Below are 18,897 nucleotides of genomic sequence, written 5' to 3'. Positions count from 1 at the left end.
ATTTCACTTACTGTCACAAGTCAACTACAACACGTCATTTGCACTGAACATTCTGGTTTGAAATCCAGTGAAATATATGCCAGTTAATAAATGTCTTTCTTAAAATTTACTTAGTTTGATATTATAATATCATTCAAATAAGTTATGAATAAGGTTCACTGCCTAAGGTTGTTAAATTTGATAGCCAACCTCTCATTATGTACAAGGTAGGTTTCAAAAGTTTCTGCCTGACATACAAAATTCACACCAATTTTAAAATGCCGTGCATGACAGTTAGCAACATCTATGGGAAGTTTCGTGTACCAATTTCAACTCTCCACTTCCATCATTCAGTTAGTGGCACTTGTTTGACTAACATGTGGCATGCTAAGTGGCTGTAATGTTAAAAATTGAGTACAGTGCTGTTATAAAGTTTTACAAGTTTTGTGGGAAAGCTTCTCCTTCATATCCCAGCATGAGGGAATGGGATAAACAGTTTTATCTAGGAAGAGAGAGCATCACAGTTGATCCTGATGATGGTCAGCCTGTGAAAGTGATAACTGAAGAAAATTCTGTCTTGTTGAGGAGGAACCTCAATGACAGATGGCTGAAGTTCAAAGAAATCGCAGCAAGGTTGGGGATTTCTATAACAACAGCCTTTCCCATCATTCACAAGAAGCTTCACATGATAAAGGTCAGTGCCCTGTCTCCTCAATTCAGAAGGAGTATCATGTGACCTGTTCTTGCAAGTTTTTAGAGCTTTGCCAAGAGAATCAGTGAGAAGTGATGGAATCAATTGTCACTGGGAATGAAACCATGGTCCTTTGTTATAATCCTTTTTCCAAAAGGGAACCCATAGAGTGGCACAAACCAGAAAAATCACCACCAAGAAAAGCTAGGGTCACTCAGTCCAAGAAGATCATGGCAACAATCTTTTGGGATCACTGGAGAATTCTCTTTATTGACTTCAAGGAAAAGAATACCACTGTGAATGCAAAATATCATGCTTCACTCCTGCACAACACCATAAAGGAGAAGAGACGAGGAATACTGAGTCGTAGTTTGCCTGCTTCATGATAATGATACAGTCCATATGGCTATTATTGTGAACACTCACCCTACAATCCAGATCTAGCACCTAGTGACTACTACCTCTTCTCAAGATTGAAGAAAGACCTTCAAGGAAAAAATTTGCAGATAACGTGAAAGATGCAGTTTTAGGCCATTTTGCAGACAAAAGCACACACTATTTTTTCAAGAGCATAGAAATATTAATTCCAAGATGTGAAAAGTATGTTGAAATAAAGGGAGATTATGTTGAAAAGTGACAGTTGTTTTCTTTCTATCACTTTCTATTTCTTTCTATCATTAAAAATTAGTTAGGTGGGAAACTCATGGAACCACCCTAGTACCATTATGCTACCATTCTTGGCACTGAGTAAGAAAATATAAAATGTCTTTTTACCTCCCATCCTCCAATTGAGTTTAAAAAAAAAATGCTAATAGTGGATAAAATTCTATTGCTAACCTTGAATATTCTGGAGGACTTTTCTCCTCTACTAAAATTAATACAGACTGAAAATTTTATACGCATAGCAAATCAAGATTAATCAAGATTATGACAGATTATATTTCAGAGATCAAGAGATAAGCAATGCAATGTAGTGCAACCTGATAAACGATACAATCTTATTTAATATATTGAATCAAAATGAGGAGATACTGAACTAGGTAATTTAGTAGTGAGATTGGGCTATTGTATAAGGTGAACTGTTCCACCTGCAAGAAGCTTGAGCAATTTAAAGAATATGTTTAGAAAACAAGTACGTATGATTTTAACAAATTAGAAGGGGGGGGGGGGGGAAGAAACCTAAAATACAAAATCATGCAATGTTTTAAATACCATTTATCCTTACCTGTTGAGTAAACCACTTGTATAATTCCTCATTTGAGTCCAACATAAAGCCTTCTCTCTGTGATCCCTCTTTGCACTGCGTCATTAATGTTGTAAACTCGTCGCCTTCAAACAAACCTGGAACTTCTCCATTTGCTAAAAGAGTATTCATACGCTCCAAGAAACTTGAATCCAGTACGTTAGACTCATCCAGAATAAAAGATATTTTTTCATCCTACAGTAGTGTGAACGAAACAAATGTTAATTACACTTAACTGGTTTTACAATGGAATCAGATCAACTGAAACTAAACTTATTTCAATACAAGCAAAATATTCATGGAAATTTAATAAAGGAAAAAATATCGTCTATTAAACATGTTTTCTGGTTGGTTTGTCTACTGTGCAGAAAATAGCTACTGCAAACAATAAAAATTCTGCACTACAAAGGTAAGGCATTTTCATATAAATCACTGACAAAAATGATACACAAAGCACTGGATGTGGATTGTACACAGGAGACAAGATAGCTTGTATAGAACTCAACAGGTCTGTATAAATCATATACACTGGTTGGAAAAAAGTCAAAGGACACCACAGTGTAAGTGTAAGAAACAAATAAACAGCCATGGCGCCCACCTTAATAAGATGTAGGACCTCCTTTTGCTGCGCTGACTGTAGCAATCCTACAGGGCATACCTTCCACAAGTGTACGATAGCAATCAATGGGAATTAATTTTGGACCATTATTCCTATAGGCATCTAATGAGGTGCTGGACATGTAGGGCATACATCCCTTGACCTCACCCAACACTCCAGTTCATCCCATAGATGTTCAATAGGGTTGAGATCAGGGCTCTGTGGAGGCCAGTCAAGTGTGGTGACATTCATTTCCAAAAACCATGTAGTTATAGCTGCAGCCTTGTAACAAGGTGCATTGTCTTGCTGAAAGAGACAATGATTAGTTGCACAGAAATTCCACAAAGTAGAAAGCACTGCATTTTTCAGAACATTCAGATACCTCTCAGAGTTCAATGGTCATGGCACCACAAAGGTCCAAAGCCAAACTAGGAAAAACAGTGCCATATCATCATACCGCCACCTCTGAATTTCATAGCTGGAGTTGCACACTTTGGTAAGAGACATTCAGCAGGCATCCGTAACACCCACGCATCCATACCATGGCTTTCCAAGTTTCCACATCTCACTGTACACACTCCTTTCACTATTGAAGATGATGCTGTATGTTGGTTTTGATAATGTGGGGTTTACATATTGCTGTTCTGCCATGAAAATCCATGCTGTGAGCCTCGATTCCGAATGTTTATGTGCAGATTAGTGTTCCAGTCAATGTCTAGAGTTCTGCATTCAATATCGGCTGATGAATGGCCGTTTTTACATATTATCCTTTGTAGCGCCCTATGGTCACATTCAGCGAGTGTGATGGATCATCCATTGCAAGTAGCACTTGCAGCTGACTCCTGAGCTTCCATCTCAGTATAGTGTCACTGACTGTTGACCTCGAATGTATAGATAAGTCAAACATCAGTATAGATGGTTCAAACACCTACAGGGTACACAGCAGTTGCAAAAATTGTTCCTATTACAGTCAAATGGGAAGAACAGCCAATATCAGAATTTCTGAACAAACGGACTACACCCAGTTCCAAGCCTCAATAAATTTGAGTGCATGAAACTCCAAAATTTGGGAAGTACTCATCCTCAAGATCACCAAGCCCAACGGCAAAGCGCCCAGCCAATATAGTCCACTTGGGGGGGGGGGGGGGGGGGGCTAATCCCAACTTCGGTTGCTTTTCTTCAGCCTCATTTACCTAGTGTTAGTGCCTGCATGTCCATATCATTGTTCTGTAATTCCTGAGGATGACAATGAAACATCGTCAAAAAATAGGAAGTATTAATTAAAGTTATTATAGTTAATATTTAGTATATGATGTAATTTTTTGAAAAATAAGTTATGAATAGACAACATATAAGCCTTTCTACGAGAATTAGCTTTGAATACAAAATCAATGAAGATTGATTTACACCCCATTTAATAGGGGATGGAGATTTAAGGATATTCAATGATCTCTTGAACTTTTAAGAAGGCGAGTTCATTAAGAATTTATTTCTACTGGAATAGCATTTTGACCCATCCTTAACACGTTTGCTGCAAACTACGAGTATACTCGTAGTTGGTATATGAGCCTCACAAGCCAACTACAAATATACTCTTATGTCAATTACCGACCTTCTATGCCAAGCACGAGTTAACCCATAGTATAAGCACGTTAATTTCGACCCTTGGCTTGTGAATAAAGCGGAGAGCACGTCCGGGGACTTGGTAGAAGGAAAATAATTTCAGCAAAAGTATATTATAAGAGGTATTGTTGCATAAACTGTGTATTTATTAATGCAAATAAAACAATTTTTTGAAGTTTTTTCAACATATACATATATTTATATACGATATATCATCATCTGAGTCATTGTTAGAGTCATCTGTAAGATTATAATCATCTTCGGAATAGTGGAACCAAATAATTTATTCCATTCATCATCACTCATATTAGTGTAAGCTTAATTCTTCATCAGTAAGCTTTCTTTTACTGGCCATGGCGTAACTGAAGGCGTAACTAAATAATTGTAAGACTAGACGTAATGAACCTTACTCCACTGAATGCTGAACGTCAGTGACTCTGAACTCAAGTTACACAGTCGTCAGCGCATGTAAGACATAGGTAGGGGGCTGATACAAGATTACTCGTAGTTGCCGTATGAAACAAAATTCTGTCTGATAAGCTACGAGATAACTCATACTGAAATTGTAGAAGTGAACATGCTTGGCATGCGGTAAAAAAATTATGCCCAAGGAGCGTGGCAGCAAATGTGTTAACTGAGATTCTTAACACTCCTCATTCAAATGGATGACGAAAAGTGTTTTCAGTAGAACTGTACATAGATGCTTTTTCTGGTGAAAATCTGAAAACCCATTACTAAGAGCTCACAGAGAGGCATGATCGTTGCTTGTTGACATTGTCTTTCAATTACTCTCATATTACAAGACTGATAGTAAATTATGAAGTCATCAACATATAGAGCATTGCCGACAATGGAAGGAAGCTGTTCAGTGATTGAGTTAACTTGGACAGCAAAGTGTGTCACACTTAAGACAGAGCTATGGAGAACACCCTCTTCCTGATTATAGGGTTGAGATAGCATACTTCCCACTTGGACTTGGCAGATCCAAACTAGACAAAGTTATACAGGTCTTTTAATATGCCACATCTCCAGGCTGTGTGATAAGCTATTTCCATATCAAAATATACTGAAACCAGATATTCTTGTTTCAGGAATGCAAATCTTATCCATCTTTCTGAAAAGACAAACATGCTTAACTTCTTAACCAAAGTTAAGAAGTTAAGCAGCTCGAACCTATTATTGATAGATATTTGACTGACTACTTCAGCATTAAATTTTGCAAGATGGGAAAAGTATATCAGTCAGCCTGAAAAACCATTTCCAAGGTATTTGCCTAAGAGAACACAATTCCTGTGAGGACATAGAGCAAAGAAAACAGGAAAATGATAGCTTCCACATGATCTCTTCAACATCCCAAATGAGCAATGGAAAAACAGGATGGGAGTAGACTAATATCTATTGTAGTATATGAATGACTGTCATATGGAAGAAAGCATTGACACTGTTATTCATAAGGGAGAGATCATTGCTGTCACACATTCGCACAATCACAACACCAATTTGCACATCAATGTTGGCATTACTCTCCCCACACACACACACCAAGTGTTGTGCAAGTCACTCATAAGTATGGGCTCAGTCAATTCCAAGTTAAGGATTAACTCAAAAACTCAAATAAATGGAACATACAATAACAAAAATTCCCATTGATATGCAAATAGGTATTGCTTCCAGAGCACTATTAAGCTGGAGATGATGGAAAGGAGTATGATTGCCCACTAGGATAGTAACTCCACCACGTGCAAGACCATCACAAATTCTGTCCTTACTAAGAACAGTGAAATTTTTTAAGGTTAGGTCCTCACTGGATTGTAAATATATTTCCTTTGTTTATGCAGAAGAGCCTCAATGGATATTTTGTCAAAACCCACGATAGTTACATGATAAAGATTTTCCTATTGTTTTGGATTTATTTCTGCAACAAAAAGGAAGTTCCTTTTTTGCATCCTGATATATTTTGTTCTGTTTTAATTTTTTATATTTCTTTTTCACCATTCTACTTCTGACATGTAGTAGGATGGGTGATCTCCTTGACAGTTGACACATTTAGCTTTCTTTGCAGAGCAAGATTCGACATAATTCTCTTTAACTACCACATCGGTCAAAGGTGGTAGAGCCATGACAAGCAGTTTTGGCACATCCATATTTCTGATATTTAAAGAATCTCACAGGATTTGAGACGTACTGCCTAACAGGACAACTGTGGCATCCTGATTTCACAGATGTTAGCATGATTAATATTTAAGAATGTGTACGCAAATCAAAGCTAAGATAAACAGTCATTGAAATTGAAATGAGAGAGAGAGAGAGAGAGAAAGAGAGAGAGAGATGAGCAAAACAGAAGAAACAAAAAAGACAGAAAAAAGACTTGGAGAAATATTAAGATATAATGGATTGATATGCTTAAGAAAATAACATATAATATGATAATAACATATAACTGATAATAACTACTGTTACACTATTATATTAAGCAAATGAACATGTAGTTGAGGTTAAACACCAGAATTGCAAACCTAATATGTTTATTAAGAGTAAGCGAATATTCCACCCCACCATTTCCTTTGAGACCTAACTAACAATAAAATAATAAACAGAGCTTTATACCTTGCAACCTGCTCTCCTCAAGACCGATCTTAAATCTTCATCAAAATCTGCTGCTGTATATTTGTTATGCACCTACAGAAAGTAAAAACACATAGTATAAAACATTAAAATCAAATATGCAACATAACATTTAAAAAGTGCTTTAGAAGGTCAGGAAGAGGAAAACTAAAACCTACTTTGATTTGGAAAATGCTTAAACCATTCATCCAAGCTACAAAGCGGGATAATGTTGTTTTACCAGCACCACTGACTCCAATTAACAGCAAATGTCCCTATTAGGAAAAAAAAGCTATCATTTTTTTAACAATTCATAAATAGAATATATCATATGATTTTAAGATGTTTCTCAAAAGGTTTTTGTGAGCAATACATTTATCAAATTAATAGTGATTACAGTTGACCCTTGAACAATGCGGGGGAGTTTACGTATGCAACCCCCCTCCTCCTTGTTTGAAAATTCGTGTATTTGACTCCCCAAAAACTTAACTACTAATACCTATTGTTGACCAGAAGCCTTACTAATAACATAAACAGTTGATTAACAAATATTTTGTATGATGTATGTATTATATACTATATTTTTACAATAAAGCAAGCTAGAGAAAAGGGAATGTTATTAAAGAAAATCATAAGGAAGTGAAAATATATTTACAGTACTGTATTGTATTTATCTATACCATAAGTTTACGTTTTCTGTTTACAAGATGAATCACATGTCTGTTAGTACCTACATCAATATTGTCTTATATGATACAAAACACTGTACATGTTTGTATGTATTACTAATACTAGACATCAAAAATGAAAAGATAATGTGAAAAAGAAATTCATATTTATTTATAGGCATAAAGATTCCTGCATTGATAAGAAGCAGTAGCAATATAATTGCTTTATTTTATACTAATTCATTTAACTAATTAATAAGTTAATTTTATGCAGTTATGATTTAATACTGCATTTTCACGTATGGTCTGTACGTGTTTATGTTGTTAATTCTAAACTTTTGATAAATCTTACTTTTTACAACAGATTTATGCATATTTTATGGTATTAATGATAAAATAGACTAGCATCTACATATATTTTATGCATTCATGCCATACCTAACTTTTTCTTAATTTTTTTTTATTTCTAGGCTACATGGTTCATCTGCGAGTTTTTTAAATTATTGCAAATCTCCAAAAAATTTTCCAGTATATTTATTCAAAAACATGTACAAGTGGACCTGTGCAGTTAACCCACGTTCTTCAAGGGTCAACTGCACTTGCAAAATCTGTTTACAAAAGTCTGTTTAAATACATTAATGCATCTCTACTTTTGCAGATATGTTTCATAAATAACAAATAAGCATTGAAGTTTTATTACTCCTTAGGTATCTGAGTATTTTTTTAAACCACTCACTACAGAGTATCTGAATTATGTTTTCATACTTTTTTTTTTTATTCGTCAACACTCAACTATACAAAATTTTCTTTAAAAGAGCATTATACCTATGGGACTTGGGAGGATACTTTTTGGTAGTTGAAGTTATCCATACTTATTATTATTATTATTACATAACACCTCCAGGGAGTCTTAAGACTCATCGAGGGAGGGCATCTACTCTACTACTTCCCATTTTCACCACTTCCCCAGCCGCAACTACCTTCATCATCTACACCAACGCCATCTACTGCCGAACACCACCACCACTAGTGTTTTCACAGATGATCACAAACATCCATGTCCATGGCAGGATTCGAACCCACAGCTTTTTGGTTGGAGAGCAGATACGCTAATCACTCAGCCAACCAGGCCGGCACTAAGATCTGTACTGCCTGATGATGTTTTTGAACCACTTGAACTATGAACTTTTTGAACTATGGTCAATCCTCAACTTACAATGGTCATCCCCTCAACAAGTTAATTGAATACCACCTAAACTCTTGTAACCGATCGACCAGGATGTTATTGCTGCCTTCAAGACATTATTAAAGAAATATTTTTTTCTCAGGCTATTGCTACTAAGGGTTAGACAGCCCTAAGAGACTTTTGGAAGGTGTGTGTGTGTGTGTGTCTTGCACTGCACAAAGCATGTAGATGCATCATGAGTGTATGAATGGTGTTTGGAAGAAGCTGCTAAAAATAAATTTTCTCAGACCCAGAAATTCGACAAAGCCATACAAAAAATTGGTGACAAGATAGTACTACCAGAAGATTTGGTTGACAAATATGTAAAGCAGTTGGAAGCTATGGAAAAAGAACTTGCAAGGAAGACTTTATAGAGCTAGAAGCACAGAAAGCTGAAGAAGAAAAGAGAAGAAAAAAATAGAAAAATCTGAAGTAAATTATACTTGCCAAGAAATTATATTTTCAATTATATATTGATACATAAATTATAAATTTATGCATAAAAGGAACTATACAGACCAAGTTAGATGCAATTTACAATTTTTAAAGAAGCCTGCTTTCTGCTATCACCTTACCTCTGAAGATGACCCAAGACTTTCCAAAAGGAATGCATCTGGAGAATCCTTTATTTCAGATCCTGATTTGGAAAAATTTGTGTTTCCAGATGATTATTTTATTTCAGTGCACAGCTTCTGTGCACTGAAATAAAATGTTAGTATGCAGTGCTTCACTGCATACTAACATTTCATTAATTATTACAGTACAATATTATATATAATGATATTTTAATTTGTATCCTGTATTATTTCACTATTAACAAAGAGTAAAAATAGTTAAAATTATAACAAAAACAGACCTATACATTTTAACATTCAGGCGTGTTAATTATTAACATATTCTCATGGTTCCTATAGTGATTTGAATGCACACAAGAATGGGTTCATCCTTTCGAATAAATTTCTGTTCTGTTCTAACTAGGTAGAGTGGAAAAACGTGATCATTAATTGACAATTTTAAATTCAATGTCCACATTAGCATAAATCATAGACCAAGATAATTTATTTAATGAACCCCACTACCTGAAAGTTGTAGAGTGAAAAACTGCATTTTGGAACAATCTTCAAATCTCTGTTAGTGAATAGGTGGAAAACAATTTTCAAATACTTTCATAATGGAAACAATCCTTTAAGGAAAATGATTGTTGAATTTATTATGACAATGCCTGGTTCCATGGCTTCAGCAGAAAGAATTTTTCTTAATGAATTTATTTTGGTGCAAGGAGAAAAATCACTTGCACATTGACATACAATAAATCAGTGATAACTGTGAAAACCTATTTGAAAGAAATGAAGCGTGAGTTTCACAAGTTCGTCCATAAAGCAAAAGAAAAGAAAATTTTAAAATATGTTCTTTTAGGACAAGAACATGCTAGATTTATCAGCCACTATAGCAAAATTATGAAAAACAAAATTTCTAGGACTTCAAGCCTTTAAAGCAAGTAAATTTTGAGGTATTTGTAACTGTGAGAGACTTGGAAGATTTGTTTAGATCAGAAACTACTTCACAAAAAGAGGGAGATTCCATTTAACAACAAAATTATGTGGTGTTTCATTATTCCAAATCTCCAAGCAATGCTGTATACTTTTCCTTATCTAAGAAAACCAATACTAGATGAGTTAACCGTTTTTTCCCCAGAATCTTACACAAGTAGCTGGTCAAAGCAACTGGACAATAGTTAATTGGGGATTTTGGATCCTTCCTTGGTTCAGAAATGGCAATTATTATTGCTTTTGTCGAGGTATACAGAAATATACTCTCATAGAAAATTCTGTTGTAAAGATGCAATGGCTGATCTAAGCATGATGGTGCCATATGTTTTGCCATCTCTCAATGGAGGTTATTTGTTTGAACAGTAGTTGAATGACATTTAAGCAGAGCAGCTGTCATTTCTCCTTTAGTGAAAGGCTTGTTCTATGCTTTGGTGGCATTCAGGTGAGCCAGTAAGCTTGCTCAATTTTCCATCATCATATCTGTGATGAAGTGCATGGATACCCATACAGAAAATGAGATAAGTTTCAGTAAGGAAATACCATGAGTAGACATATTACTAACTATTATAATAATGGAATTAACTCATAAATTATTCTTTATTCATAGAATTTTCACCCGAGTATCACAGGCATCATCACTACAGGTACAAGGCTAATTAAACAATAACTGTTATATTCACATATTTGTGAATATAACACAAACACAAATATATTCACAAATATGTGAATATAACAATTATTGTTTAATTTGTAGAATTTTCACCTGAATATCACAGATGATGCCTGTGATACTCAGGTGAAAATTCTACAAATAAAGAATAATTTACGTGAGTTAATTCCTTTATTATAATAGTTAGTAAGAAAATGAGATATCATTAGAAAGTGACCACTCCCAAGTAAGTTCTGATCAGTTTCCCACTTGAAGAGTGGGAAAATGGAGGGTGAGCAAATATTTAAATCTATGGCAGTGAATGTTTGGATAAGCATATGGAAGAAAGTTCTTTCCAGTGTTTATGAGGGAGAGATTACTGTTGTCACGCATATGCTCGAGAACCCTTCCTCTAATGTTTATTCAGAGGAAGTGTAATGTCCACTTAAATTCCCCAATTAAAGTAAGAGGGATGGTAACAGCAGTATGATGTCACAGATATCATCTTGAGAGATATGAGATAGGTGGAATGTAGATACAGCATACTTTTAATGAAGTTAAAAGCAGTGGTGCTTGTCTGAGCCCTTTGTTAAATTTTTCTCAAATTTGCAAGTCCCTTGTTCTTATTGTTTACTTTTTTATTTAAAAAAAAAATAAATAAAAATAATTTTGAAATATATTAAGCAACAAACTCATACAGTAACCTAACAAAGTGATTTTATAAAATAAAATATTATAGTTACTGTTACTACCATTTTACAAATAAGAATTCACTTTTGGTAATCATATAAAATAAATAGGACTATATAATAATACCCCTTGATTGGTACCGTTGATTATCACTTGAAGTATAAAAACAAAAGAGAAATATAACGTATTTCAATATTATTGTGTTTAGATAATATTTATAGATTGTCATAAAAACTTCTAGTGCAAACAAAACAAATTTATTTTGTTTATAAAAAATGCAGACTATTGGATATGTGCAATTATAAAAGATTTTATTCTTATTATATTTCGATAGGGACCTGAAAACCAAATCACAACAAGCGACACCAAACTGGACAGAATTGTTTGGACTCTGGGAAAGACAGAAGTGGAAAGATTTCATTCGGCTTCATCATCATCCACATAGATGATGGAAGAGAGAAGAAGAAGAAATTTCGATAGTTAAAAATGTTTTCTTATGTAAGATAAATTAACGCAGATAATTGTGTGCAAATATTTCATGTTTAGATCATGAAATATTTGTTTAAAAATGATAAACTTTACAGGTTAATTGTCCCTTCATACTTTTTGATTGGCATCTGTACACAAGCTGTATTAATAAGTTTTTGTGTGAAATATGGCTTTTTTTTTTTTTTTTTTTGCTCGACGATGCGAGCCCTTTGTTAAAATTTCCACAGCTCACCACAATAGTTGCTATATGACTCTCACAAGTGAGAGTCATATAGCAACTATTTCCACATTCATATTGAGTGTGGCTTGCAGGAAATAGGAGGAGGTTGCTGACAAGGATGACTGCTCACTGAGCAAGCCCATTCCCTACCCTGTCTTTACAAATGATGGTAATATTTTGTAATACCAGATCATCTCGTTTTTAGGTATGTTTCTTGCAGGTAGAAGCATATTAGTTTACATTTCTGCGAGAAGGCCTTGATGTTTTGATTGAATCCATGATAATTCAATTGTAGGAATGTTTTCATTTCTTGTAGAGGTTTTGTAAAAATAATCATATTAAAAATTCTGAATATTTTTACGTATTAATTTTGCTTGTTAGTTTTTGTTTTCATACACGCAGTGTCTGCACTTGTGATGTGCTCGTTATGAAAATATTATGTTAGAAGTAATATGTAAAGAAGTAAAAATATTGAAGTACTTACTTGATTATTTGTATTATTTATAAGAAAGTTTGTTGTATTTTAAATGTTGAATTTTGTGTTTATGAAAGACTTTCTTCAGCGCTGGTGGATACAGCGAGTCAGCCATATTATTACAATGCGTAGTTTCTGACGTTGTTGAAGTGCGCATGCTCCCGGAGTGAACTTGATGTTTGATTGACAGCTGACAAGAAAAGCATTGCGTATCCAAGTTACAGTGGTAAACAAGAGAGCGTTCGGAAAGTTTTTTAGAACACTGGCCAAGGAATATTCAAGTTGGAAGGAACTTGATTTTTTGTGTGCGGCAGTCAAAGGAAATTTCATATTGTATTCCGAAAAAGGAATAGTGGAAATAATATGTTTCAAGAAGGAATAAGTAAAGAATAAAAAGGAAATCTTGAAATTAAGTTTTTATAAACTGACCAAGATATATTCAAGTAGGAAGGAGCTTGAATTTTTTTGTGTGCGGCAGTCAAAAGGAAATTTCATATTGTATTCCGAAAAAGGAATAGTGGAAATAATATGTTTCAAGAAGGAATAAGTAAAGAATAAAAAGGAAATCTTGAAACTAAGTTTTTATAAACTGGCCAAGATATATTCAAGTAGGAAGGAACTTGATTTTGTTTTGTGTGAGGCAGTAAAAAAGAATTTTAAAGGGATCCTAAAAAATGAAGTACAGAACCTTGTAACTTCTGGAAAGAGCCTTAACAGAAAGAGAAAAAGACTATGAACATTTTTTTTGTGATTGTGAAAGAAAAAGAGTCTAGTCTTAAGAGTAAGTTTATATTTTTTAAATAAGGCCTTGGATCCATATAATCTGTAATTGTAGTTATGTATTTTTACTAGAAGTGTATATATATTGTTTTAAGTTTTATTAAATGTGTTTATTTTGTACTTGGTGTTGAGTCAATGATTAGTTGGATTCTGAAAGAGTGAGTTAAAGTCATTGCACCAATTGGAGTGAACTCTTTGTGCAAATATAATAACATATAGGGACACTCGGAGTCAAAAATAAAAATAATTGTTAGTAAATGAAATATCATATATAAATAACAATGGCGCAGCATATAAGATAAATTCATTAAATATTAACAGTGGCCTATATATAGGATAAATTCATTGAATATTAACAATGGCGCAGTCGACGACAGGATAATTGGTTATGACTAAACTATTTTAGAATCCAAAAGGCAAATCTTGACTCAAAATAAAAAAAAAAAAAATGGCTACAGAAAATAGTAATATTAGTAGTAAAGTTCCTTCAGTTAATGATGAAGAATTTTTTAGGTTAATAAATCCAACCTTAGTAATACCTTCTTTCTCAGGCGATAGTAGTGAAAGCATAGAAACATTTTTTAGGTATGCAGAAAAAATTAAAGATTTAGGAAATTGGTCAGATTTTCACTTGTTAATTATACTTCGTAATAAATTGTTGGGAAAAGCAAAAACATTCTTAAATACATCTCCTTTACTAAGAGATACTGACAATTATGCAACCTTTAAAAGTTTGCTAATATCAGAATTTTCAAATGTAAGAGAATTAGGGCCTAACATTTGGAAGATTCAACAGTGTATCCAAGGTAATAAGGAATCTGTTTCTGAATATTATCATAGATTGTGGACCATTGCTCATGGATTTAATATTTCATCTGAAGAGAAATCCTCTTTAGAATGGTTGCTCTTTAATCAATTTAGGCTTGGCCTCAAGGATAATTTAAAAGAAACAGCGTATAAAAAAAAGTTAGAAATCTTGAACAATGTTTTGAGCTTGTTAAAGAAAAGGAAGAAAGATTAAGAGATATTTTTCATTCCTCAAGCAATAAGCAAGTAAATTCTTTTCAGCATAATCAAACTCATTCTTCTAGCATTGTGGGTACTGATAAAATGAGAGAAGAAAAGCTTCAAAAGGGTAAAGCTGAAAATAAAAAGAAAAAGTCTAAGGAAACTTCTGTGAATTTTACTAAAGATATTCCAGAATCTGATTCCAGGGTAAAATTACATGATTTGGAAAAATATGAGGAACTGAAAACATTTCTGAGTGAAGAAATAGAAAGACAACAGAGACCCATAATACAAGGACAAGAACTTCTGTTTAAGATGATGTCGGATTTATCAATGTCGAAAAATCTTACAGATAATCAATCTTTTTCTTGTAAATCTGATGACATTGATAGGAATAAAGCATCTCATAGGAGATACATTCCAAAATGTTTTAGATGCAATGAACAGGGTCATTTTGCTAAAGATTGTTATGTTAGAGATAGATCTTGTTTTCAAAATAAGAAATCGGAGAATAAAAGTAAATCTGGAATTAGTTATTATTCCAATATTATACTGGCAAGGACAGAAATGTCAAACTATTCACTAAACATGGGTAAAGTCAAAGACAGCTATAACCATAAAAGAAAGTTTGATGTAGCATTAGCTCCTTATGCTAATGAAAGTAATCCTTTAACAGTATTACAAGGATTTATTGAAGATGTACCTTGTGATATCTTACTTGACACAGGTGCACACATTTCACTCATTTCTTATAGCTTATTTAACAAAATTAAATCTCTAATTCCAAATGATATTTCAGTTTTAAGCAATCCAATTAAGTTAAAAGGAATATTTGAATCTGAAATTTCAGCTTATAAGCAAATCAATGTCTTTATTTCAATTCCTTGTTTTCCATTGAAAGTTTCTCATTCATTAATTGTTCTTCCAGAATCTTCAAATCCAAATGTACAAATAATATTTGGAATTGATTTTCTGAAACGTCATGGGTTTGTGTGTAATTTTGTTGATAATACAGTATCATTGTGTGGAATAGAATGCTGTTTGGACAGGAAATCAGGTGACAGTGGAAAATTAGAGCAGTCTCCTGAAGTTTTTCTAGATACTAGTGATAGTGATCAAGTATTTAATATTGAAACTCTAAAGAATAAAGATCCTAGTTTACAATTTTGGGAAAAGGATAAGATTATCCAAGCTCAGAAGGATGATCTCATACTAAAAACTATTTATGAAGCAGTATTGAAAGAGGAAACTCAACTAGATACATTTTTGAATCTGGATAACTTGTATTTAGATAAAGATGGGTTACTCTTATCTAGACAAATGGAAGATGGAAAGTTGAAGGTGAAAATATTGGCACCAACTGAAATGATTCCTTGGATTATGTATACTTTCCATGATTCTGACTTAGCAGGACACCAAGGGTTTTCTAGAACTTTGGAAAGAATAAAGGATCGTTACATCTGGAAAGGTATGAAGAGTGATATACTCACGTATGTCAAGTCATGCCATAAGTGCCAAATAAGATCCCCTTTTAGAGGAAAAGCTCCTTTACAACCATTTCCAATTCCAACTAGACCATTTCAAGCTGTTGCTATTGATGTAGTAGGTCCTCTACCAATTACTAAAAAAGGAAATAGGTATATTCTAGTAGTCATAGACATGCTAACTAGATTTCCTGAAGCAGTATCAATGAAAGACCAATCTGCAAAAACTATTGCAAGAAAGTTTTTGAATATGATAGTTTGTAGATATGGAACTCCTCAGACCTTACTTTCAGATCAAGGAGCAAATTTCACATCTGAACTATTATTACAGTTATGTAAATTGCTTAATGTTAAGAAGATTTTTATAACACCTTATCATCCGCAATGTAATGGTATGTGTGAAAGACTAAATAGAAACATAAAGCAAATACTTTCAAAGTTGGCAAACACCAAAATGAATGATTGGGATACACATATCTCTCAAACATTATTTGCATGTAGGTCTGCTTTTCATTCTGCTATCAAGGAAAAACCATCTTTTGCATTATATGGTTTTGACCCAGTTTTTCCTAATGAACTTGTTTCAGTTATTCCAAATACAGGATACAGTGATATAAATGAATATTTAGAATTAGTAATAGATAAGTTTTCCACTACTCATAGACTAGTAGGTGAGATAAGTAAATTAAGTGCTCAGAAAACTAGACAATATATAAATCGCTTTAGAAAATATAAATCTTTTGTACCAGGTGATTTAGTATTGTTAGATGATAAATCTAGTATTAAAAGAGTTGGGAAATTAGGAAAGAAAGCCTTAGGTCCATTTAGAATTTTAGACAATTTTTCTCCTGTGAATTTTAGAATTCAAGATGTCAATAATCCTAGTAAAATTTTAAATGTACATTCTGATAGATTAAAAAGGTACTTTTTGGGAAATAAAAATTTAGTTACTTTAGGTGATAATATGAATAAAATATTGAAGGATGAATGTAGTTTTCCTAATACTAATTGTGAATCTTATTCAAAGTTAAATGATAGAAAAGGGAATAGATCTAATATTCATAATTCAAATATGCAGCGAAAGAAAAAATTAAACTTTGGTAAAGTGAACCAAAATACAAGAAATTTTAGAATTCCCAAGACACACATTTCAGATGATGTACAATGTAGGAATAATGATAATCAAATTGATTCTAATATTGATGAAAGTATAGCGGAATTTCATAGGTTGATAAATATAGGATTAAATAAGAAAAGGGAAGTTAAAGATACCTCAAATTTAGTTAGTAAGGATAAGGAATCCCAGAAACTTTTAGAATCTCAAAAACCTGTAGAAACTGATTCTGATAGTGATGATTCTATAGATTTAGGACATCATTCAAGTAGTTTAAATGAAGTGTTTGAAAGGTATAAAAATGAAATTTTTAAGTATACTAATTTGGAAGAAGAAAGTTCAGAATTATCTCTAGTGTCAGATGATTCTGAAACTAGTGATTCAGAAGATATACATAATGATTAGATAATTAGATTAGAACTTAAAATATAACGATCTAGAAATAAATATTAAAATTTTGTTTAGACGTAGGTTAAATATAAAAAATTTTTTTTAAAAAAAAAAAATTTTTTCACAGAAAAATGAAACTGATGTAAAAATAATCATATTAAAAATTCTGAATATTTTTACGTATTAATTTTGCTTGTTAGTTTTTGTTTTCATACACGCAGTGTCTGCACTTGTGATGTGCTCGTTATGAAAATATTATGTTAGAAGTAATATGTAAAGAAGTAAAAATATTGAAGTACTTACTTAATTGATTATTTGTATTATTTATAAGAAAGTTTGTTGTATTTTAAATGTTGAATTTTGTGTTTATGAAAGACTTTCTTCAGCGCTGGTGGATACAGCGAGTCAGCCATATTATTACAATGCGTAGTTTCTGACGTTGTTGAAGTGCGCATGCTCCCGGAGTGAACTTGATGTTTGATTGACAGCTGACAAGAAAAGCATTGCGTATCCAAGTTACAGTGGTAAACAAGAGAGCGTTCGGAAAGTTTTTTAGAACACTGGCCAAGGAATATTCAAGTTGGAAGGAACTTGATTTTTTGTGTGCGGTAGTCAAAGGAAATTTCATATTGTATTCCGAAAAAGGAATAGTGGAAATAATATGTTTCAAGAAGGAATAAGTAAAGAATAAAAAGGAAATCTTGAAACTAAGTTTTTATAAACTGGCCAAGATATATTCAAGTAGGAAGGAGCTTGAATTTTTTTGTGTGCGGCAGTCAAAAGGAAATTTCATATTGTATTCCGAAAAAGGAATAGTGGAAATAATATGTTTCAAGAAGGAATAAGTAAAGAATAAAAAGGAAATCTTGAAACTAAGTTTTTATAAACTGGCCAAGATATATTCAAGTAGGAAGGAACTTGATTTTGTTTTGTGTGAGGCAGTAAAAAAGAATTTTAAAGGGATCCTAAAAAATGAAGTACAGAACCTTGTAACTTCTGGAAAGAGCCTTAACAGAAAGAGAAAAAGACTATGAACATTTTTTTTGTAATTGTGAAAGAAAAAGAGTCTAGTCTTAAGAGTAAGTTTATATTTTTTAAATAAGGCCTTGGATCCATATAATCTGTAATTGTAGTTATGTATTTTTACTAGAAGTGTATATATATTGTTTTAAGTTTTATTAAATGTGTTTATTTTGTACTTGGTGTTGAGTCAATGATTAGTTGGATTCTGAAAGAGTGAGTTAAAGTCATTGCACCAATTGGAGTGAACTCTTTGTGCAAATATAATAACATATAGGGACACTCGGAGTCAAAAATAAAAATAATTGTTAGTAAAAGAAATTTATATAATATTTCATCTCATAAGTATATAGTATAAATATTAACAGTTTCATCTAGCTCCTGTGTTGAGTAGTTT

General features: G+C 32.9%; 1 protein-coding gene across 1 annotated transcript in view; it reads right to left on the bottom strand.

Annotated features, from left to right (window-relative positions):
- The window catches only part of Dhc64C (dynein heavy chain, cytoplasmic), a 1,087,706-nt gene that overhangs the window by 476,784 nt on the left and 592,025 nt on the right, over window positions 1–18,897 (bottom strand). Inside the window, exons 53-55 of the mRNA XM_090398628.1 lie at window positions 6,918–7,013; window positions 6,742–6,813; window positions 1,896–2,108 (exon numbers count right to left, since the gene is read on the bottom strand). Of these exons, the coding sequence (XP_090254754.1) occupies window positions 1,896–2,108; window positions 6,742–6,813; window positions 6,918–7,013 (381 nt within the window). The remainder of the gene's footprint in view (window positions 1–1,895; window positions 2,109–6,741; window positions 6,814–6,917; window positions 7,014–18,897) is intronic.

This window comes from Typopeltis vanoorti, chromosome 10 (assembly GCF_054136105.1).
Source record: "Typopeltis vanoorti isolate ZY-2024b chromosome 10, IOZ_Tvanoo_1.0, whole genome shotgun sequence".
In the NCBI taxonomy this organism is placed as follows: domain Eukaryota; kingdom Metazoa; phylum Arthropoda; class Arachnida; order Uropygi; family Thelyphonidae; genus Typopeltis; species Typopeltis vanoorti.
This window is presented reverse-complemented; position numbering and strand designations above follow the sequence as displayed.